This window comes from Phalangium opilio, unplaced genomic scaffold (genome assembly GCF_054372755.1).
Source record: "Phalangium opilio isolate 3A_F unplaced genomic scaffold, DU_Popi_V2 ptg000056l_1, whole genome shotgun sequence".
Classification (NCBI taxonomy): domain Eukaryota; kingdom Metazoa; phylum Arthropoda; class Arachnida; order Opiliones; family Phalangiidae; genus Phalangium; species Phalangium opilio.
The window spans coordinates 7,185,655-7,204,948 of record NW_028324175.1 but is presented as its reverse complement, the minus strand read 5'-3'; the positions used below and the strand labels follow the sequence as shown (position 1 = coordinate 7,204,948).

General features: G+C 38.0%; 1 protein-coding gene across 2 annotated transcripts; it reads left to right on the top strand.

Moving 5' to 3' along the window:
* Positions 1 to 395: 395 nt before the first annotated feature.
* LOC149668344 (protein regulator of cytokinesis 1-like) lies at positions 396 to 18,572 on the top strand. Of its 2 annotated transcripts, none has more exons than XM_089841224.1 (11): positions 396 to 648; positions 2,024 to 2,552; positions 4,231 to 4,404; positions 4,923 to 5,220; positions 6,371 to 6,507; positions 6,582 to 6,677; positions 7,627 to 7,779; positions 8,780 to 9,042; positions 9,131 to 9,248; positions 18,026 to 18,148; positions 18,221 to 18,572. In XM_089841224.1, exons 1-8 carry the CDS (start codon positions 554 to 556, stop codon positions 8,966 to 8,968), a joined length of 1,671 nt encoding a protein of 556 aa, XP_089697350.1. In that variant the 5' UTR covers positions 396 to 553; the 3' UTR covers positions 8,969 to 9,042; positions 9,131 to 9,248; positions 18,026 to 18,148; positions 18,221 to 18,572. The 2 variants fall into 2 exon arrangements, with proteins under 2 accessions (XP_089697350.1, XP_089697351.1); XM_089841225.1 differs by having other exon boundaries at positions 18,026 to 18,173; positions 18,335 to 18,572.
* The last annotated feature ends 722 nt before the right edge of the window (positions 18,573 to 19,294 follow it).

Below are 19,294 nucleotides of genomic sequence, written 5' to 3'. Positions count from 1 at the left end.
TTATTATAGAATTCTAATGTCTATGAGCCTACGCGCTATTCTCAACCCCCCGGGTGAAAATAGCTTATACGCTATTCTCACCCCCCTCCCGGGTGAAAATAGTCTGACTAATTAATTATAGTGGTCTATGACCATTGACCAGGGCACGTCGTCTGCTAAGCTAAAAAAGTGAATAATTAAAATATTTTAGATAATGCCTGGACTACTTTACTAATTTGTAGTTGAAAACGCCGAGTTCCTAATATTCAAGAATCAAGAAAATTTTTAAAAATCCTCAGCAGTCCTGTGGACCACTGACCCCTTTCGATTTAATTTTCAAACTGATCATTTGCCCTGCACCACGGCCTTATTTCCCTCGCTGGTTATTTCCATCCCTGCATTTATGAAGTTAGAAAATTTGTTGACCAATAAGATTCGCGAAAGCCACGCGCATTCGGAGGCGGTTGAATATAAAAACGCCTAACCGGTCGTGATTCAGTTTAGTTATCGATTTGACTTTTGAAGTATACTACAAAAATATTTTTGCCGAATATTTAACTAATAAAGTTTAATTATGGCGTCATCAAATCGAAGATCTGTTTTGGGTGCTCCGCATGAACTTAATAGCAAGGAGAAGGACGACAGCAATATTGTCTTGGTAATAGAAAGGTAAATGAGCCCGTTTTTGTTATTATTAACCGAATAAAATACCCCTTCATTAAAAATTACTAAATTTGATAGGTTTTAATCCAAAATACTGCTGCCTTTACCAAATGATTGCTTGTTTATTGCCACCTGTTATACAATATTGCTATTTTAGTTTCTTTCTACAACCCTCGTTTTAGCCAGTAGCGTAAATCGTACTTATTTAGCATATTAAACTTAACCCCTTTTACCATTGTCGATACCCCCTTTATTAAAAATGACTAAATTTGATAGGTTTTAATCCAAAATACTGCTGCCTTTTCCAAATTATTGCTTGTTTATTGCCACCTGTTATACAATATTGCTATTTTAGTTTCTTTCTACAACCCTCGACCCTCGTTTTAGCCAGTAGCGTAAATCGTACTTATTTATCATATGTAACGTAACCCCTTTGACCATTGTCGGATATGCGAGGTGGAAATTTATTATAACAGCTATAGTTTTAGCTTGTAAAGCTAGGTGTTTCTTTAATTTGGGAATGGGTTTGTGATCACTTGAATGTGCATGCAGTGAAATCATTTCTAAGAGAGTCAGCAACGTAATTCCCGTAATTCTAACTGATAGTACTTAATAATGGACTTTAGTTATTGAGTTAATTATGTTTAAGACAATAGGGACTTGGCAATTCGGACTTAACTCCGCCCCCAGCGCCATTATGGTATGTTTTTTTAACAGAATGAAAGCTACATAAGCCCCTCCTCCTGGTATGTTTTTTTAACAGAATGAAAGCTACATAAGCCCCTCCTCCTGGTATGTTTTTTTAACAGAATGAAAGCTACATAAGCCCCTCCTCCTGGTATGTTTTTTTAACAGAATGAAAGCTACATAAGCCCCTCCTCCTGGTATGTTTTTTTAACAGAATGAAAGCTACATAAGCCCCTCCTCCTGGTATGTTTTTTTAACAGAATGAAAGCTACATAAGCCCCTCCTCCTGGTATGTTTTTTTAACAGAATGAAAGCTACATAAGCCCCTCCTCCTGGTATGTTTTTTTAACAGAATGAAAGCTACATAAGCCCCTCCTCCTGGTATGTTTTTTTAACAGAATGAAAGCTACATAAGCCCCTCCTCCTGGTATGTTTTTTTAAAAGAATGAAAGCTACATAAGCCCCTCCTCCTGGTATGTTTTTTTAACAGAATGAAAGCTACATAAGCCCCTCCTCCTGGTATGTTTTTTTAACAGAATGAAAGCTACATAAGCCCCTCCTCCTGGTATGTTTTTTAGCACTAGTGGAAGGTAGCGTGACGTTGCATGACGTAGTTCTGCCAAGTCCCTATTGTTTAGTCTCTGATGATTGATCTCGCAAACATTTCTGAAGTATCCCGTTTTCTTTTTCGTAGTTTCAATCTGGTCAAAAAGGTCGCCGTAATGCTAGCCAAATCCCAAAAAAAATTAAGCGACACATGGACCAAGATTGGCCTATCCGAAAAAGACCAATTGGACAGACTTCAAAACCTCTACAATTATCACGAGGACCTGCAACAACAAATGGTGAAAGAGGAGGAAGATCTGTACCATCGAATAGAAACCATCGTTAACGACTTAAAAACAGAGTACGTCGATCTCTGCCAACAACTAAAAGTGGACCAGGAGCTCGATGTTAATGGCATGGGACACATGGGACTCCTACAACAGGAGTTCCATCTGAAAGGAAGAGTCGAAACTCTTATCAAGAGCAAGGACGAACGCTTGGAGCGGCTTGCCACTTTGCTGGAGGAGGAACGAGAACTCTGCCAGTTACTCAGCATGCCTCCAATTGACATTGGAACAGCCAGGGCTGGGGACGAGGACGTTGATGAAGCCAATGTTCCATCCGAAGAACAGCTGAATGAAATAAAGCAACATATCCTGATGTTGCAAGACGAAAAGGTAAAAACATTTTTATGAACTCCGTTGATTAGTTCCATACTTTCTACAAGAATGTCTGAAGCAGCACGCCATCTAGTATTTAATTATATATTAACATTTTTATAATATACTAGCTGTTACCCGCGGCGTCGCTCGCGTATAATAAGAACTTCCATCAAAATGATACTAAGAATGGGCAGATTTTACTGATTCGACTAATACTTTTGTAGCACCCTAGGAGCGAAGGCACTCGGCCTTGCCCGTCAGCCCGTCGGAACATTTTTTATTACTTTTCACGTGGACATTATTCCATAAATAAGGGTTTTTAAATTTCTGGCCGCCATTTTAAAAGATGGCAACAAATCGAGCCCAAAAGAGCATTCAGCCCGTCTATAGGTTAAAGGAAAGCAGTGAACTAAATATTTGCGAAATCGGTTGAAACGCGCGGACTTTGTTGCATAGAGAAGATTTTTTACATTTCTGGGCACCATTTTTTAAGATGGCGGCGGATTGGGGGGAAACCTTTCTTAGTACTCGCCTACTACTTATGAGTAACGTTCCTGCAAATTTCCAGCCTTCTAGGGCAAGCGGTTTGGAATGGGCGTTGATTATCAGTCAGTCAGTCAGGACTTTTATTTATATAGATGTAGATTTAATTTTATCAGTTGTTTATTAAAACTGTAGTCATCTCGATTAGTAATTCTAGTTTAATCAATTATAGTACTCTTATTGATACTCGATTCATATGAGTACTCACCCATGATAATTAAAAAAAATAATAACTTGTCGTAAGGTTCCAAATATCTGCTATTTGTCCTCATGCATGCACCCTAATAAATTTAAAAATAACATCTTGTCTTATTTTTCGTTAGAGGCCAAAGGAAAGTCTTCCCAGTCCAGTGTTTTAGGTGTATAGAGTGCTGTCAGTTGTGACGTCAGATCCAAGGTTAAACGTCACGAGTCTGCCTTTAGCAATGGGCGGCCATGACAGTTACTGTTTTTTCTTTATGGGAAAACAGCATGGGTGACGTCACACCGGCGCTTCTGACAGCACTCTATAGAACTATCTCAGAAGGCTTAGTGTGACATGACGTCACCCATGCTATTTGCCCATAAAACCACAGAAGTACCAAACAAGGCCGCCCACTGCCAAAGCTAAACCCGTGATGTTTTACCTAGGCACTAACGTCACAACTGTGATAGCTCTATTGAGTTAAGTTAGTCTAAGCATGTCGCGTCTGTGGTTTAGTTTAAACAATTGTAACTAGATGGCTCCCATAGTCGAGGAGAGGAAATGACTGCTTGTCAAGCTTAGCAATGGCTAGTTTTAGCTCCGCCCTCGACATTAACGAGTTCTGATTTATATTGGGAGATATTTTAATATTCCTAATACGAAAAGTAATAATTAGTAAAATTAGTCTTCATTTTCTCGTTTTAAAGCAAAGCGCGGGTCACGTGGTGCCCCAAGAAGTTGACTTTCCTTACGAACTCCAGTTTAGGCTTGGCGAAGGCAGGAAGCATTTGTGGGCGGGATTTATAAATCCCGCTCACTAGCCTTCGCCTAGCTAAACCCGAAGCTCGGAAGAAAAGTCATCTTGGGCTTTGCTTTAAGCCCAACCAATTGATGTTCTTCATTACTATTGGTCGAAATTACATGAAAGTTATGTTAATTAATAATTTGATAATATTCTGACCATAGGAAAGACGGATGGCAAAATTCGACCAAACTCGTACCGAAATCGTAAGGCTCGTTGAAGACCTGGAGCTTACTCCCGAAACCAGCTTTCATAAAGCCATCATCTCGCTCGATGACAACATCCCGAATATATTGTCGGAAAAATGCATGACTGATGTTAAAAATTGGTTGCTCGAAGTAAGATATCCTATATTTTGAACCTGTCCCATATTATCCTATATTTTTGACTTCGTCGAAGTTTTCGTATAGTTAAGCATCAAATTTTTCAAAATTTAGCTCTTTTTATTGAGATCACTTTTGACTAAGTTCCCCTGAATTTAAGTAAAATGCAATTTGTTTTTTTTTTTAGATTTATAATACATGATTATTTTTATTCCTATATTTTCATATAAAAACATTTTCTCCTATAAAATCCTATAATTACGGGAAAAAATTCCTTTGCAGTCCATCTAGTTCCTATTTAGTCTCTACTAAGCCTTTGACAGCGCCTGACCAGGCGTCGCTTTACCTCGAATCTATGACCTACCTCACTCACTTCGTGACAGGCTCCAGTTTGTAAAGAGTGACAAACTTATGGAACATATCTTATTCTTATAGACTTACAATATTATTTACTCTTAGTTGCTAACCCTTTGCTTAAAAATACTTCTTAATTTATTCGTAACTTGAGTAACTTTGATTTCTGCAAATTTTAGCTTCGAAAACTTAAAAGCGCCAATGATGCCGTCTTAAAGGCCTTGCATAGACAACTGGGACAGTTATGGGATGGCTTAGAAATCAGCTTGTTGGACCGGGAGGAGTTTTGGTTAACTTGCATTAATCACGGCCAACCCACGATTGAGATGGTTCAACGAGAAATCGTTAAATACCAAGAAATTAGAAAACAAAATGTGGGGAAATTCATTGATCGTCTAAGAGTCGAACTCGTTGCATTATGGGATAAATGTTTTATCGGCACTGAAGAAAGGGAAAATTTTGTTTCCTTCAAAGATGGTAAAAACTGACAAATAATTTGCTTTTGACAAAAACTTGGGCATAGAGGTGTGCGAATACCACTTTTTTGTTTTGGGTATCAGGCCAGTTACCAAATAGTAGCAAATACCAAAACATTTTCCTTATCAAATACCGAATCGAATAGTTAGGCCTTGGTAAATTTTTACTAATCGGTGAATCGCGAATAGTTAAGCCTAGTATTCGCGTATAGTTAACCATACCATTCTCGAATACCGAATTGAATACCAAAAATTTACCTTATCAAATACAGAATTTAATAGTTTTTTCCAAATCGAATACCGAATAGTTAGGCCTTTGTAAGTTTTTACTACCCGATTAATTGCGAATAGTTAAGTCTAGTATTTGCGAATAGTTAAACCATAATATTCAGGAATAGTTAATACTAGGTGACCAATTAAGAGTAATTTAAAATACGTTTCTTCATTGGTCGCCGAATATTTCTTAAAATTTTCCTAGGCACTTGCTGGTAGTTTTTGATGGGAGATATATAAAATTGGGACGATATCTTTTGATGTAAGGTGGGTCTATGTAGCGAGAGTTGCAGTGTCAGGGCGGCCAGGCTAAATATTTATGGTAGTCAAACTTTAACCGAATAGTTAGTTCGATATTCGTATCGAACAGTGGAAATGAGCTTATCGAACACCGGATTGAATTACTCTACTGAAACGGTTAACCGCACGCCTCTATTTTAAAGGGATTCTTCTTCAAATTTTAAGACCAATTTTAGTAATGAAAAATTAAGACAATATCTCTGAATGATTAAGAAATCTGTGCTTATTATGATTTTAATTTCATTTGGAGATATTCTCCTAAATTATGGAAATTGATCTTATAGTATAGTATCAAACCTAAGACCATTAAATGCAGATGGAATGGAGATAAGGGGCGTTGTTCTTTTAGGGCTGCGGCTCTCTAGCGCCACACCGCGACCAATATTGAAACTTCTTCGACCCAAAGCATAGCAAAGGCTTATGAGTCGAATTAAGTTTCGGGCCTCTCCCGCTAGTGGCGATGCCATTAGAAGAACGGGGGTTTTAGCGTATAGTTTTTCCAGTCCATCTATACTTAGTGGTCTTAGATCAAACTAAGTACGATGGAATATACTTAAAACAATTTCTTTTATTTTCAGAAACTTTCACCGAAGATCTGTTAGAGCTCCATGAACGCGAAGTTTCGAAATGGACTCAAATGTATGAAGATAATAAAGGCATTTATGAAAAGATTGTTGAAAGAAATTCTCTGTGGGAGCAAAAGAAAACCTACGAGGTAATATCCATTTTATAACTTCACTTTGGTTGGTGGCTATTGCAATTTTAATTTCCCAAACTATATCATTATAGATTAAGGGAACTGATCCAAGCCGTTTTCAAAACCGTGGCGGAAATCTATTGCAGGAAGAGAAAGCTCGAAAGCGTCTGGAGCATGAAATTCCAAAGGTAGATTTATACCTTATTAAGTTCCCTTTCAGTTTGTCTAACACTTTAAAGGAAAGCGCGGCTCCATGATCACGCCTAGCATTCTGGCTAATCTTCTGGACACGAATTTTACCTTGCCAAGGCAGGAACCAATCACACCTAATTCACTAGTTCCCATTGGTTCCTGCCTTTGACTTAACTAGCCTTTAGCAATCTTAGCCACTTTGTAGTAGAAAGACAATCTTTTAGGGGCACCAACAGAGCCTCGCTTTCCTTCAAGGGAAAATTTCAGGTAACGGTACATTATACTTTCAAAGAACGGCATTTGTTAAAAAAAATGTTAAAAATAAAATAAGCGATCTCTTATTACAATATGATAACTAGCATTTAATTAGTCTTAAAAATTATCAAGGACTACTGAGCCATCCGCCATTGGTATAGTAGCGTCTGCTAAATCGAACCACTCACCCCTAGGGCATTGGTAGAATTCTCACAGGCTGAGAGAGATAAGGGGTAAAAGCTTCGATTTAGCAGACGCCACTAAACCAAAGGCAGATGGCGCAGTAGTCCTTGATTATTTTTAAGACTAATTAAATACAAATTACTTTGCAAGAAGAGATCATTTATTCATTTTTAGTTTTGCGCTCTTTAGAGCTGGAAAACTATTGTTCTGTCCCCTTGCGGCTGGGCGCCTATTCCCCTTTCTTCCCCAGTTTTTGGTGTTACCAATTTGTCCGCGCAAAACTGTAATGTGGCCGAGGCCATCTTGTTTTAATATTTAATTCCTTTCATATTTAGAAAACTGCCATTCTTTTAAGGTATAAAGTAACGTTACCTGAACTTTTCCTTTTAAGGCTCTATTTATTTCCACTCTACACTTAGCCCTAATTACTGTTAATTGTTCCAAAAATTCGTAACTATGTTAAATCCTAGTCACTCGCAATCAATCTAATGTGAAATATGTTTCTAGTTGGATTCAGAAATTGAATTCATGATTGCTGAATGGGAAAGAAATCAAGATAATGCGGAAACCCTTCTCATCAATGGCAAAAAATATCAAGATTACATCGCGGCTGAACGTCAAAATTTGAAAAACGAATTGGAAAATATCAAGAGAATGCGGGTAAATAGAAGCCGTAATCCAAAAAAGCGCTGAAAAAGAAATTAAAAAAATATAAACCCCAATATTACACTTAAGCCTTAAATAAGTATTTTTTACTAAATAGAAAATAACATTAATAAAAAAAAATACTTATTGGGGCTTTTAAGTGTACGTTTTTATTTATTTGTTTATTTATTTATTTGTTCATTTATTTATTTATATATTCATTTTATTTTTAAATTATTTTAATAGTTACTAAATAATTATTTAACAAGTGATATTTTTAGTTTAAAGATACTTTTATTTCTGGCAATGTTTACTTTATTATAAAATAAAATTCGTAAACTAAGTTTATAAGATATTTTCCATAAGTATGACAGTACTTGTAATGCTACTGAGAGAGACTTACAGCTCGAGCTAGTTAATGACCGACAAGCGAGAATTGATAAACTCGGTTAATTTTGCAGACTTCCATCTTATTATTATTTAGTCTGCATTACTAAGCCTTTGAGAGCAGCGCCTTACCAGGCTCGCTTTATCCTTAATCTATGACCTACCTCAATCACTTCATGCATGGATTAACTAACGCTAGGGATTGTTCACTAACCGTGTTTCCCATGTAGTACTGTCGCCAACTACATGTTCCGAATTATTCCTTGATTCCCCTCTTCATTCCCCCAATTTATTGGACCAAAACGGATGTAGATATAGCGCCATCTCTCGGCAAAATAAGTAGTTTTTGCCCAATTTAGGCAGGATTTCAATTTTGACGTCATGGAACGCGTGATACTTGGTCCAATTTTCTTGTAACTTCCTGTTAATGATAGTAGCTGCTGCTAGGGGGCGTTTGGAACACGCATGCGTTATCTTTCTGGGGGGAACGAACTATCCCTGGTGTTAGTTAATCCAGGCTTCATGACAAGCTCCAGTTCCTAAGTTAGCAGACTTTACAAACTTATGGAACATATCTTATGAATTAACTTATGGTGATACTAACTCTCTAAGGTTAATTCTTTGCTAGGCACAACAGAAAACTGAAGATGGAGGGAAAAAACTGGTAACCCCAATGAAACGCAAAGCACCACCGACTTCTGATAAAAATACACCAGCCAGCGCTGTCAAAACACCGCGTTTACAACAAAAGGTGTTATACCATCGGTTAATTCTAATGCTCCGCCTTCTCCCGCCATTGTTTTGTTTCCCGGAGTAAGCGCTACAGCCGTTCAAAGTTCGCCACGGAAACTTCTACTTAAATCCTCTCCACGAAAATACGCCAATTCGCCGGTAAATTATTTTATTTTTCTGTTATCTCTGGTAGTTGGTTAAGATTCACTTAATTTCCTTTTGGTTTCCTTCGAAATGATAACTTTAGAAACGTATTGCGCAAAATCAATGTATGATTGCTAAACCGCACGATTTTATGCGAAGTTCAAGAAGAGCAACCTTCGTTGAATATGCCCAGGTCTTCTATAACGTATATGGGCTTTCAGGTATTTACTGCTATTTTTACGTTTTGCCACTCTTTAGAGTGGAAAACGTATTGTTCCGATCTCTGTTGGCTGGATATGTTGTGACTGGAAATGTTGTGACCTGATGAATTTTGACATAAATGATATTTCGAACTTTCAACTCGAAATTCACCCGTAGTTCACGTTACACCTCATAGGTGGCGTAACGTGTTTAATTTCAATTGAAATTATTTTCCCGTCGGTGCCGGGCCTCGAACCTGCGATGTCCCAATCCATACGAGACGCCAGTGAAGGCGCCCGCGCGTGCTACCACGAAGCCACGCTCGCTTGGTACAAAACCCGAGTTAAGTTAGACTGTAGAGTAGAGAGAGGTAGAATTATGTGGATCGCAACCCACCCTCCCCTTCCCGACGCGCGCCAACCAGCTGCAGCCGGATTTTGTAAGTGGGAGAGGAGAGAGAGTAGTGAGCGTAGCGCGCGTTTGTAAGCGGGAGAGGAGAGAGAGTAGAGAGCGTAGCGCGCGCAAAATATTTTTAGCAATTCATAATTTAAATCTATGAAACATACTCATTTAAAGTTAAATAATTATAATTAGCTAACATGATTATTATAATTAAAAAAAATTATATTATTTAAGTAATAAATTTAACGATAGTTGTTGAGAGATTCAATAGAGGGCAACATGAGATGTCATAAATACATAGTCACCCAAATTCATTTCAGTTCGGCTCTGCGTTAACACTGAACCAACTTCGATACCCCTTCGTCTTGTGCGGCTTGTGCCGACGTCATTTTGGTAGATATAGGGTCGTCGGTTTAACGTGTTGTGCACCCAGTTTTTAGGGATAGACTAATCTGCTGAATGTCTGAACGTCTAAACTGCTGAAAATAGTAGAATTCCTACCATAAAATTCTCCCATCCTACCAAACCGTAAACTGTCTGAACCTTTTTGACTATTTTGCTGAAATGCCGAATTCTGAACAGTGAACATTGAAATTAAAGTAAGAGATCGTCTGAACCTTTTTGACTATTTTGCTGAAATGTTGAATTCTGAACCGTGAACTTTGAAATTAATGTAAGATAGAGACCGTCTGAACTTTTTTGATTATTTTGCTGAAATGCTGAATTCTAAACCGTGAATTTTGAAATTAATGTAAGATAGAGACCGTCTGAACTTTTTTGACTATCTTGCTGAAATGCCGAATTCTGAACAGAAATTAATGTAAGATAGAGATCGTCTGTACTTTTTTGACTATTTTGCTGAAATACTGAATTCTGAACCGTGAATTTTGAAAATGAAGTAGAATGGAGACCGTCTAATTATAATATGCCTTTTCGAAAAAAATACTGTTTAGAATTATCTACTTCCGAAATAAAATAACCTTTCTCCTCCATTTTCAAAATTCACGGTTCAGAATTCGGCATTTCAGCAAAATAGTCAAAACAGTTCAGACGGTCTCTATCTTACATTAATTTCAAAATTCACGGTTCAGAATTCAGCATTTCAGCAAAATAGTCAAAAGGTTCAGACGGTCTCTATCTTACATTAATTTCGGTTCAGAATTCGGCATTTCAGCAAAATAGTCAAAAAAGTTCAGACGGTCTCTATCTTAGATTAATTTCAAAGTTCACGGTTCAGAATTCGGCATTTCAGCAAAATAGTCAAAAAAGTTCAGACGGTCTCCATTCTACTTCATTTTCAAAATTCACGGTTCAGAATTCAGCATTTCAGCAAAATAGTCAAAAAAGTTCAGACGGTCTCTATCTTACATTAATTTCAAAGTTCATGGTTCAGAATTCTGCATTTCAGCAAAATAGTTAAAAAGGTTCAGACGATCTCTTACTTTAATTTCACTGTTCACTGTTCAGAATTCGGCATTTCAGCAAAATAGTCAGACAGTTTATGGTTTGGTAGGATGGGAGAATTTTATAGTAGGAATTCTACTATTTTCAGCAGTTCAGACGTTCAGACATTCAGTAGATTAGTCGATCCCCTAATTCTACTCCACTCGAGCCGAGTCGAACTATTGTCGAGCCAGCGCTAATTCTACTCCACTCGAGCCGAGTCGAACTATTGTCGAGCCAGCGCTAATTCTACTCCACTCGAGCCGAATCGAGCTACTGTCGAGCCAGCGCTAATTCTACTCCACTCGAGCCGAGTCGAACTATTGTCGAGCCAGCGCTAATTCTACTCCACTCGAGCCGAATCGAGCTACTGTCGAGCCAGAATCTAGTAACGATATCTGGTTATGAATGCGGGATACTAATAGTTAATATTTACGTGGCAGAGGGAGTGAAAACAATCTATAGGGAGCCAGTTATTTCGCTAATAAACTTCGTGTTGTTGAAATTATTGAAATATAATAACTCTGCATTTGGGTCGTGTTTGCAAAATGTTGTCACGTATGAACTTCTATGCGTTTACTACATAGCCACAGCAACTACACGAACTTTATGTACTACTTACTCTATGGAAATATAAAAATGCTAATTGAGTAACGTTTGTAAATCTGGACTGCCATTTAAAAACGAAAACCTTATCTAATCGTCTAAAGTCCACATTCGTACATTCTGTTTTATATAACCCTAGATTCTTGCCTAATTTGATATGGCATATTTTTTAAATCTATTAGATCCAATCTTGCTATATTCTACTTTTAAATCATCTACTATCTGCGTATACCATTCGACCTGGTATACAGACTAAATACCCCCAAGTCAAAAGACCCCCGGTCATAATCCCCCCATTTTTAAAAACGTACAAAATCCCCCTCTCTCAAGACAAAATCCCCCCTCTCTCAAGACAAAATCCCCCGGTCATTTTCCCCCCATCCAAGTTAAGAGTACAAAATCCCCCCACTATCAAGACAAAATCCCCCCACTCTGTAGACAAAATCCCCCTACTCTGTAGACAAAATCCCCCTACTTTCTAGTCAAAATCCCCCTACGCTCTAGACAAAATTCCCCGGTCATAATCCCCGGTTATGTTATGTTAGGTTAGGTTAAGTTAGGTTAGGTTTGGTTGCGTTTGGTTGCGTTTGGTTAGGTTAGGTTGCGTTTGGTTAGGTTTGGTTAGGCTAGGTTAGGTTAGGTTTGGTTAGGTTTGGTTAGGTTAGGTTTGGTTAGGTTAGGTTAGGTTAGGTTAGGTTTGGTTAGGTTTGGTTAGGTTAGGTTTGGTTAGGTTAGGTTAGGTTAGGTTAGGTTAGGTTAGGTTGCGTTTGGTTAGGTTAGGTTAGGTTAAGTTAGGTTAGGTTAGGTTTGGTTTGGTTTGGTTAGGTTAGGTTGCGTTTGGTTAGGTTAGGTTGCGTTTGGTTGGGTTGGGTTGGGTTGACATTGAACAGTTCTTGAACTGTATCGGAAATATTTTGGCTTGGAATTAAGAAAATCTACTTTCAATATTAAAGAATATAATTATTAAACGCATGAATTGAAGTTTTTTTCCTTAAAAATCTTCATATAAATTGAAATCGTTCTCTAGGGTATTTTGTCGTAAACACAGTTTGTGGGGAATTTGTCCTGGGGCTGGGGGTTTTTTGTCTTTGGCATCCATTCGGGGGAAATTGTCCGGGGGATTTTGTCTCCTACCTGAGGGGATTATGTCCTTTTCTTCTCAAATGGGGGGGATCATGTCCGGGGGATTATGTCCTACATTCAGTAGACCTAGTTAATATTTGTAAATAAAAATGCCTAATCTCTATAAAATTTCTTTGGAAATAATTATAAAACGGAGCTTCTTTCATGCATTACTAGTCTTAAACCATCACGACAAAGCCAATATCCTTGCACAGATGCTTACGCATCACGGTATTGTTTCAAAAAATAGTGTCCTTTTATCGTGGGCGGAAGCCTGGCGATTTTAGTTGTCTCTTTCACGTAGTGTAACAATACACGCAAAGTCTAACGAACGCCTGTATATAAGTTTATGTTCGACGATAGGCCTGCGCATAAGTTTTTGTTCAATGAGAGGCCTGCAAAGTCAAAAATCTAGAGATTAACAACTAAAACGTCATCAAGCCTGTTCAATGTAATCTTCAGGCGCCATTGTGGAACTGTACATTGTATATCATGTAGTTACGGGACAATGCCCGCCTGCAACAGCGGGCACACATCGGTAACCAACAAACCTCGTGAAACTTAAATTCAGCCCTCGGAATAACGGTCGTAGCCCTTAGGGACACTGCCCGCGGTCGCTTGAGCCCGCTATATCTGGCATGCCCACTCACCTCTAATATCAGCGCCAATTCCCTGCAGCGCAAGTTTTCAAAATGAAACAAACTAAGTTTCTTTGAACCACGTGTCTGAGGTTTTTCAAATAATTTTTACCCGCCTGATGATTCCTTCTGTACAGTCCATTTTAAAAAAAAGTTCTTACTTGAACAAAATTATATAGATGTAAAAAAACAAAAAGTACACTTTATTAATAATTCCCTGCCTTTGGCTGTTTACTGCATGTAAACTAAACTGAGACGCAAAGTACCACCAGAAGGGGATAATAGAAGAAGGATGACACTCTGTATCCTCTTAATGCTTTAGTTATGTAACGTCATTCTTCCCAGGCTCACCCTTTTGGTTTGCGTTCCCGCTCATCAAACTACAAATGGGCATCGCACCGTGGGGTGAATTCTATCGTTGTTTGGCACTAAATCCCCAGCAATCATCCCACAAACCTCGTGTTGACATGGGACAAAAATTGCACAAGCACGTCGTGCCAAATATTTAAATGCTAATAGAGTAATGATGAGGGAACTATTTATCGTGTATGTGATTCGGTTTAGTAACCTTGCTCCAAATGATCCGATGTTGGGAAGAGTGACGTTACACTTACCCCGCTTTGTGGTACACTTCTCTCGAAGAGAAATATTATATACTTCTGGTACCACCTACAGGAACTAATCAATCAGGGAAGAGCTTTTTTGACGTCACAGAAAGTGTGAATGTTTACAGCACGTTTTAAGTACTTATAATTAAATAAACTCGATCTGCATTAAGTTTTCCAATGTATTTGTTGCACCAAAATGACTAAGAAACCTTTTAACTATAAATAACAGTCTAAGAGATTTGTTTAGAGAGCATTTACTTTGTAGAAAGAATTCTAGACACTTTTAAGGATTGCTCTAGAGTTTTCTGTGTTAAGAGAGGATGAGGAGAAACTTTCATTACTCTTTCAATAAAGACTTATCCCCAGAAATTTTACCCACTAAAATCAAATTCCCTGACTTTTCCTGAAATTTTTAAAATTCCATGACCTTCCAGGTTTTCCCTGACCCGTGGCAACCCAGCGCAGGTTTATAGAAAGTAGTACATGATGCTGGCGATCCAAACGTTCATTTTTGGTACTTTACGAGCTTATTCACGGCTTGTTCCCTGTGCCACGGTCGGGAAGGTAATCTTCCGCAGAGGGTGGGGGGTCGACATTATTCTGGGATAAAGGTAATCATACGCAGAGGGACCCTCAACACTATTCCAGCATAAAGGAGTTAGGGCTTCTCATATTACACGGCGCAAGCAAGTTTCAATGAACAAAGTGTACTTTTTTGTTTTCATATCTATATACTTTTGGTAACAAACATCTACCTATAAAATGCCATAATGGACGTAGTAAATTTACCTGACACATAAGAACCCCTAAAGCATTACCTAGTGGTCACCCGCGGATTCTATTTAATGTTTCGTTAAGGGTTAACTTTCACACCTTATATAAAGTGTTTCGAAAGAATCGAAAGTTTTGTTATTTTCATTTTGTTTAATCATTACTTAAATTTATAACATTTTTTCCATAAATATGACACTACCTATACTTCATAATGTTTGAGAGTTCGAGAACTGACTACACTAGGTTTTGCAGGCTTTCCATCTTCCTATTTATTCTGTACTAAGCCTTTGACAGCATTTTGCCAGACGTCGCTTTAGGAGAATCTACAATGTTTCACCCACGTCACTTCATGACAAACTCTCAGTAATCAGTGACAAACTTATGGAACCTAACTTATGAACTTATGTCATTATCAATCTATACGGAGCTAACAGTTCTGACCCTGAAACGTCACACCCTTTTATCTCTTACTGGAGTTTCATCCCACCCCTAATGGTTGGAAACAGTATTCTAGGCACAAAAATTCCAACCAGTGAGGGACTGCGTGACGTCAGACTATCTCTTCCCCCTAGTCAGTTGTTAGCTCCCTATACAATTAAAAAAAAGAGGCATATTATTGAATAGAATTTAAAAAACGAGTTCTATTGGTGCGAGAGTCCCATTTTTTCAGTTTCTAAAAGTCTTTAGAGTATAGAGTAGGCCTGTGCGGGGACTCTAGTTCGAGTCCTCAGACTCGAATGGGTCCTTGGCCTAGGCCCGAAATTACCCGTTTGCACTATTTAAGCCCACAATTTGAGCCGAAATAGTGTCCCTGGCAAGGCCAACTATCTTTTGGCATAGTCTTCAAAACTAAAAACGACACCAGAAGGCGACACTAACACGATGTCATCACCCATTCACACTGAGGCAGGCTGCACGTGTCTATTTCACTTTTCACAATATTTCAACTTTTAAAACTAGCTTACTACGCTCAGTTCTCCCATATTGATGGTTTTAAAACTGTTCAAATCTTAAAAAGGGAACGACAAGCCAGTTTTAAATCGAATTAAAGAGACAAGACAAGAATTCGCGACCCTTTGGGTTACTTAAAGCCGGTCCTATCTAGGAAATAAAGGACAGTATTTGGTAGGCCTGATGCCCAACAATTACCCGGTCGGGTACCCGAAAACTTAATTTCTTAATACCCGAAACTATTCAAATATTAAAATTTTTTCGCTCAATACCCTTGACAAGGCTTAGGACAATCGGGTCTTGGTTGGCACTCGGGCGAAGGGGTACCGGGTAAGGTGTGCCTTAAACCACCAATGAGGGCGCTAGACGCCTGACTTTCTTTCTTCTTCCAAATGGAACTGAACAAAGCCACGAGTTTAGAGAAGAACAAAGTGATACAGCCAGACAGAAATTCAAGGAAGAATTTTTGCTACCCGAAAGCCACCCGAATAATGGTAGTTTTGTTAGGCCTAATTATTCGAGTACCCGTTAGAAATCCGGGTACCCGACCCGATTTAAAGTTTTTCAACTACCCGTACCCGACCCGACATACAAAAATCACTACCCGCACAGGCCTAGTACATGTCAATGATTCTGATGCTATTTTATTAGAGGTGTGAGAGTCCTAACTCAAATTGCGAGTAGTGGGAAACTGGACAAGCCGAGCGAGGACTCAAAATATTGTTAATCGAGTCCTATGCCAGTCCAATTTTTTTTTACCTATTCTAATTTAAAAATAACCCCTTGATTACTAAAACGTCGAAATGGCAGAAAAATATTTAGAACTATCAATCCTACGATTCTAGTTCTAGGTTTAGTTAAAGTACGAATGTGGAATAGAACGCGTACTGCGCATGACGATTGAAGCTTTATCTTCCCTTACAAAAATTTAGGTCACAAATAGTTCCTCAAACGTTACCTAATTGTTGCCCATTTTATGCTATACTTTTTCGAAGGTCATGTTCGCTAAACTGCTGCGTAACACGTACCGAACCGTTAGCTAACATTTTTTCGCCATGTTGACTGAAAGTTACCGAACTTTTTAAATGAGAGTTTCCTACACGTTCCCTATTAGGTAACATTTGCTTAAAACTTGTTTTCAAGATGTTACCCACTAGTTATCTTTCGGGTAACTAGGCCTACCTCGTCTGCGTAATTAGCCTTAGAACACGGTGCAATGCGTTAGTTTGCATGTTAGGTGAAAGGGTTCGGCAATTTTTTTTATTAAATAAGATACGGAAATATGTTTAATTTTGATTTTGTCTTTCGGTTCCCTCAAAAAGTAGACGAGTCAGCTAGCTCAAAAGTTTACTGATAGTTTTTAAAATAAATTAAGTAAACAAATTGTGACCACAGAGTTCTCGGTTTTTTGACCAATGAAAAGTAGTAAACAACTTGTGTCCTCATAGTTTGCTGTTTTCGGCCCATGAAAATTACAAAACATATTGTGACTTAATAGTTTCCTCATTTCGACCTTCGGTATGAAGATCAACAAGTTGTTGCCTAAAAGTGGCCCTCTTTTACCCATAGTAACATTTGGTTTCCTGTTTGTTATCTCATAGTTACCCGAAAAATGGGTAACAATTTGTGTTGACTTCAGTTACCTATAAGTTTCTACAAAAATCCACGGTTACCTAATTGTTACCTATTTGTTACCAGAAAGTTACCTAAATTCCTTACACTTTTTTGTAAGGGAATACCCAAATTCCAGATTGGGTATACATAAAACAAGAGCTACCGCGATATTTTTGAAGTTTGAAATGCAGTCTGTGCAGACGAATTTAAATTTGAAGTTGCTATTGGTCATGGCATTAACCAATAACAGGCTGATACCCATATAAATCCCGCCTTTCAAGATTTTTGGGTAGAGCCATCTAGTGAGCGAAAATCGAGTTACGGGTGGCCCGCGCTTTGCTTTAAATTGAAAATTTCAGGTAACAAAACAATATACCTTAAATGAACGGCCTTTTTCTGAATATAAATGGAATTAAGTATAATAAGTTAAAAACAGGAAATATATGATCTCTTATTACAAAATAATTAGCATTTAATGCTTGATTTTTTTAAGACTAATTAAATGCTAATTATTTTGCAATGAGAGATATTTAGTTTTCATTTTATATTTAAAAAAGGCCGTACTTTTAAAGGTATAATGTTATGTTACCTGAACTTTTCCTTTAAATGCGATGTTAATTGTTTTAATGCATTTAATAGAATAATGGCGTCACCAATGAGATCCTTACCACTATTAAGAAAGTGGGTCTTCTTGAAGTAATCAACGAGATTTTTCTCAACAATAAAATTAACAGTTCAGCGACTGGTGTCTTAAATGTTCAAGTAGAATGTTTAAATTTAGTCGCGGGTAAATATTGAGTTTTATATTTATTTGTACTTTTCATCCTATTAAAGGGAGGGTGAAATGAAAAATCAAGTCGGGTGCAAATATCATATCTTCAGACGAGCCCTATATGTGCCCGACCTGCTCTCTACCAGCCTTAAGTGACTCGTTTTTTGCTATTCAAGAACCTACATCTCCGGATCATTCCGCCTTATCGACACAGCCCCCTCGACGTTCGAATTGCATCACTTTCTTCCATGCCAATGTTCGAAGCCTGCGTAACAAGCTGAACGATCTAGCACTTTTGAACTCCTCGCGCTATGATATCATTGGCCACACGGAAACTTGGCTAGACTCTTCGGTTATGGATTCGGAGTTACTACCCCCGGAATACATAACTTTCCGGAAGGATCGTCCTACCAGAGGTGGCGGGGTTTTATTATCGTTACATGAATCATTATATCCTGTTCCTGTCGAGCTCCCATGCGCATTCCAAACCTCTGACGATGGGATTCCAATCGAAGCGGTATTTGTGACCTTTACTTGCGGCTTTCGTTCGGCTGTGGTCGGTTGTGTCTATCGTCCACCAAGTTCTTCCCTGGCTTACCTGGTTACGCTTTGCGACCTTTTTGGACACCTCCATGAGACCCAGCCGCCACATGATGTGTTTCTTTTGATGGGCGACTTGAACCCGATTTAGCGTTTATGTCTGTCATTTAATAAAAGATTAAAAATGTGTTTAAGGGCTAAGCGAGGTTAAGTAAAATACAATTGAAACTGAAAGTGACAGTCTTGTTTGTAATAAATTGTTCAAGAACGCAGACGGTATTTCCTGGATGTTTCACTATGCAAAATGGTCTTATAATTAGAAGAAGAATCGATAAAAAATAACTTTATTTTCCTCTTTATCCTCCCTTTAAGGGCTAGGGTATGTCCAATAAAATATCAAGCAAAAATTCAAGCTGAAAGAGACTGTCTTGTTTGTACTATAAAATAGTAAATAATAAAGCACACGAGCATTCTTCAGTTTGAAACTCGAAGGAAGTCTTGTTATTTGAAAATTTTCCTCCAAATTTTATAAATATTTTTCAACTTTTAACTAGTTATCAATAATGATATTAATGGTTATCCAAAATTTCTTTAAA

Bases quoted from the DNA above. Each gene is read 5' to 3' on its own strand.
- LOC149668344 (XM_089841224.1), top strand. From the start codon at position 554: ATGGCGTCATCAAATCGAAGATCTGTTTTGGGTGCTCCGCATGAACTT. The intron at 2,553-4,230 runs GTAAAAACATTT...TTCTGACCATAG, and splicing joins TGATGTTGCAAGACGAAAAG to GAAAGACGGATGGCAAAATT. The intron at 6,508-6,581 runs GTAATATCCATT...ATATCATTATAG, and splicing joins AGCAAAAGAAAACCTACGAG to ATTAAGGGAACTGATCCAAG.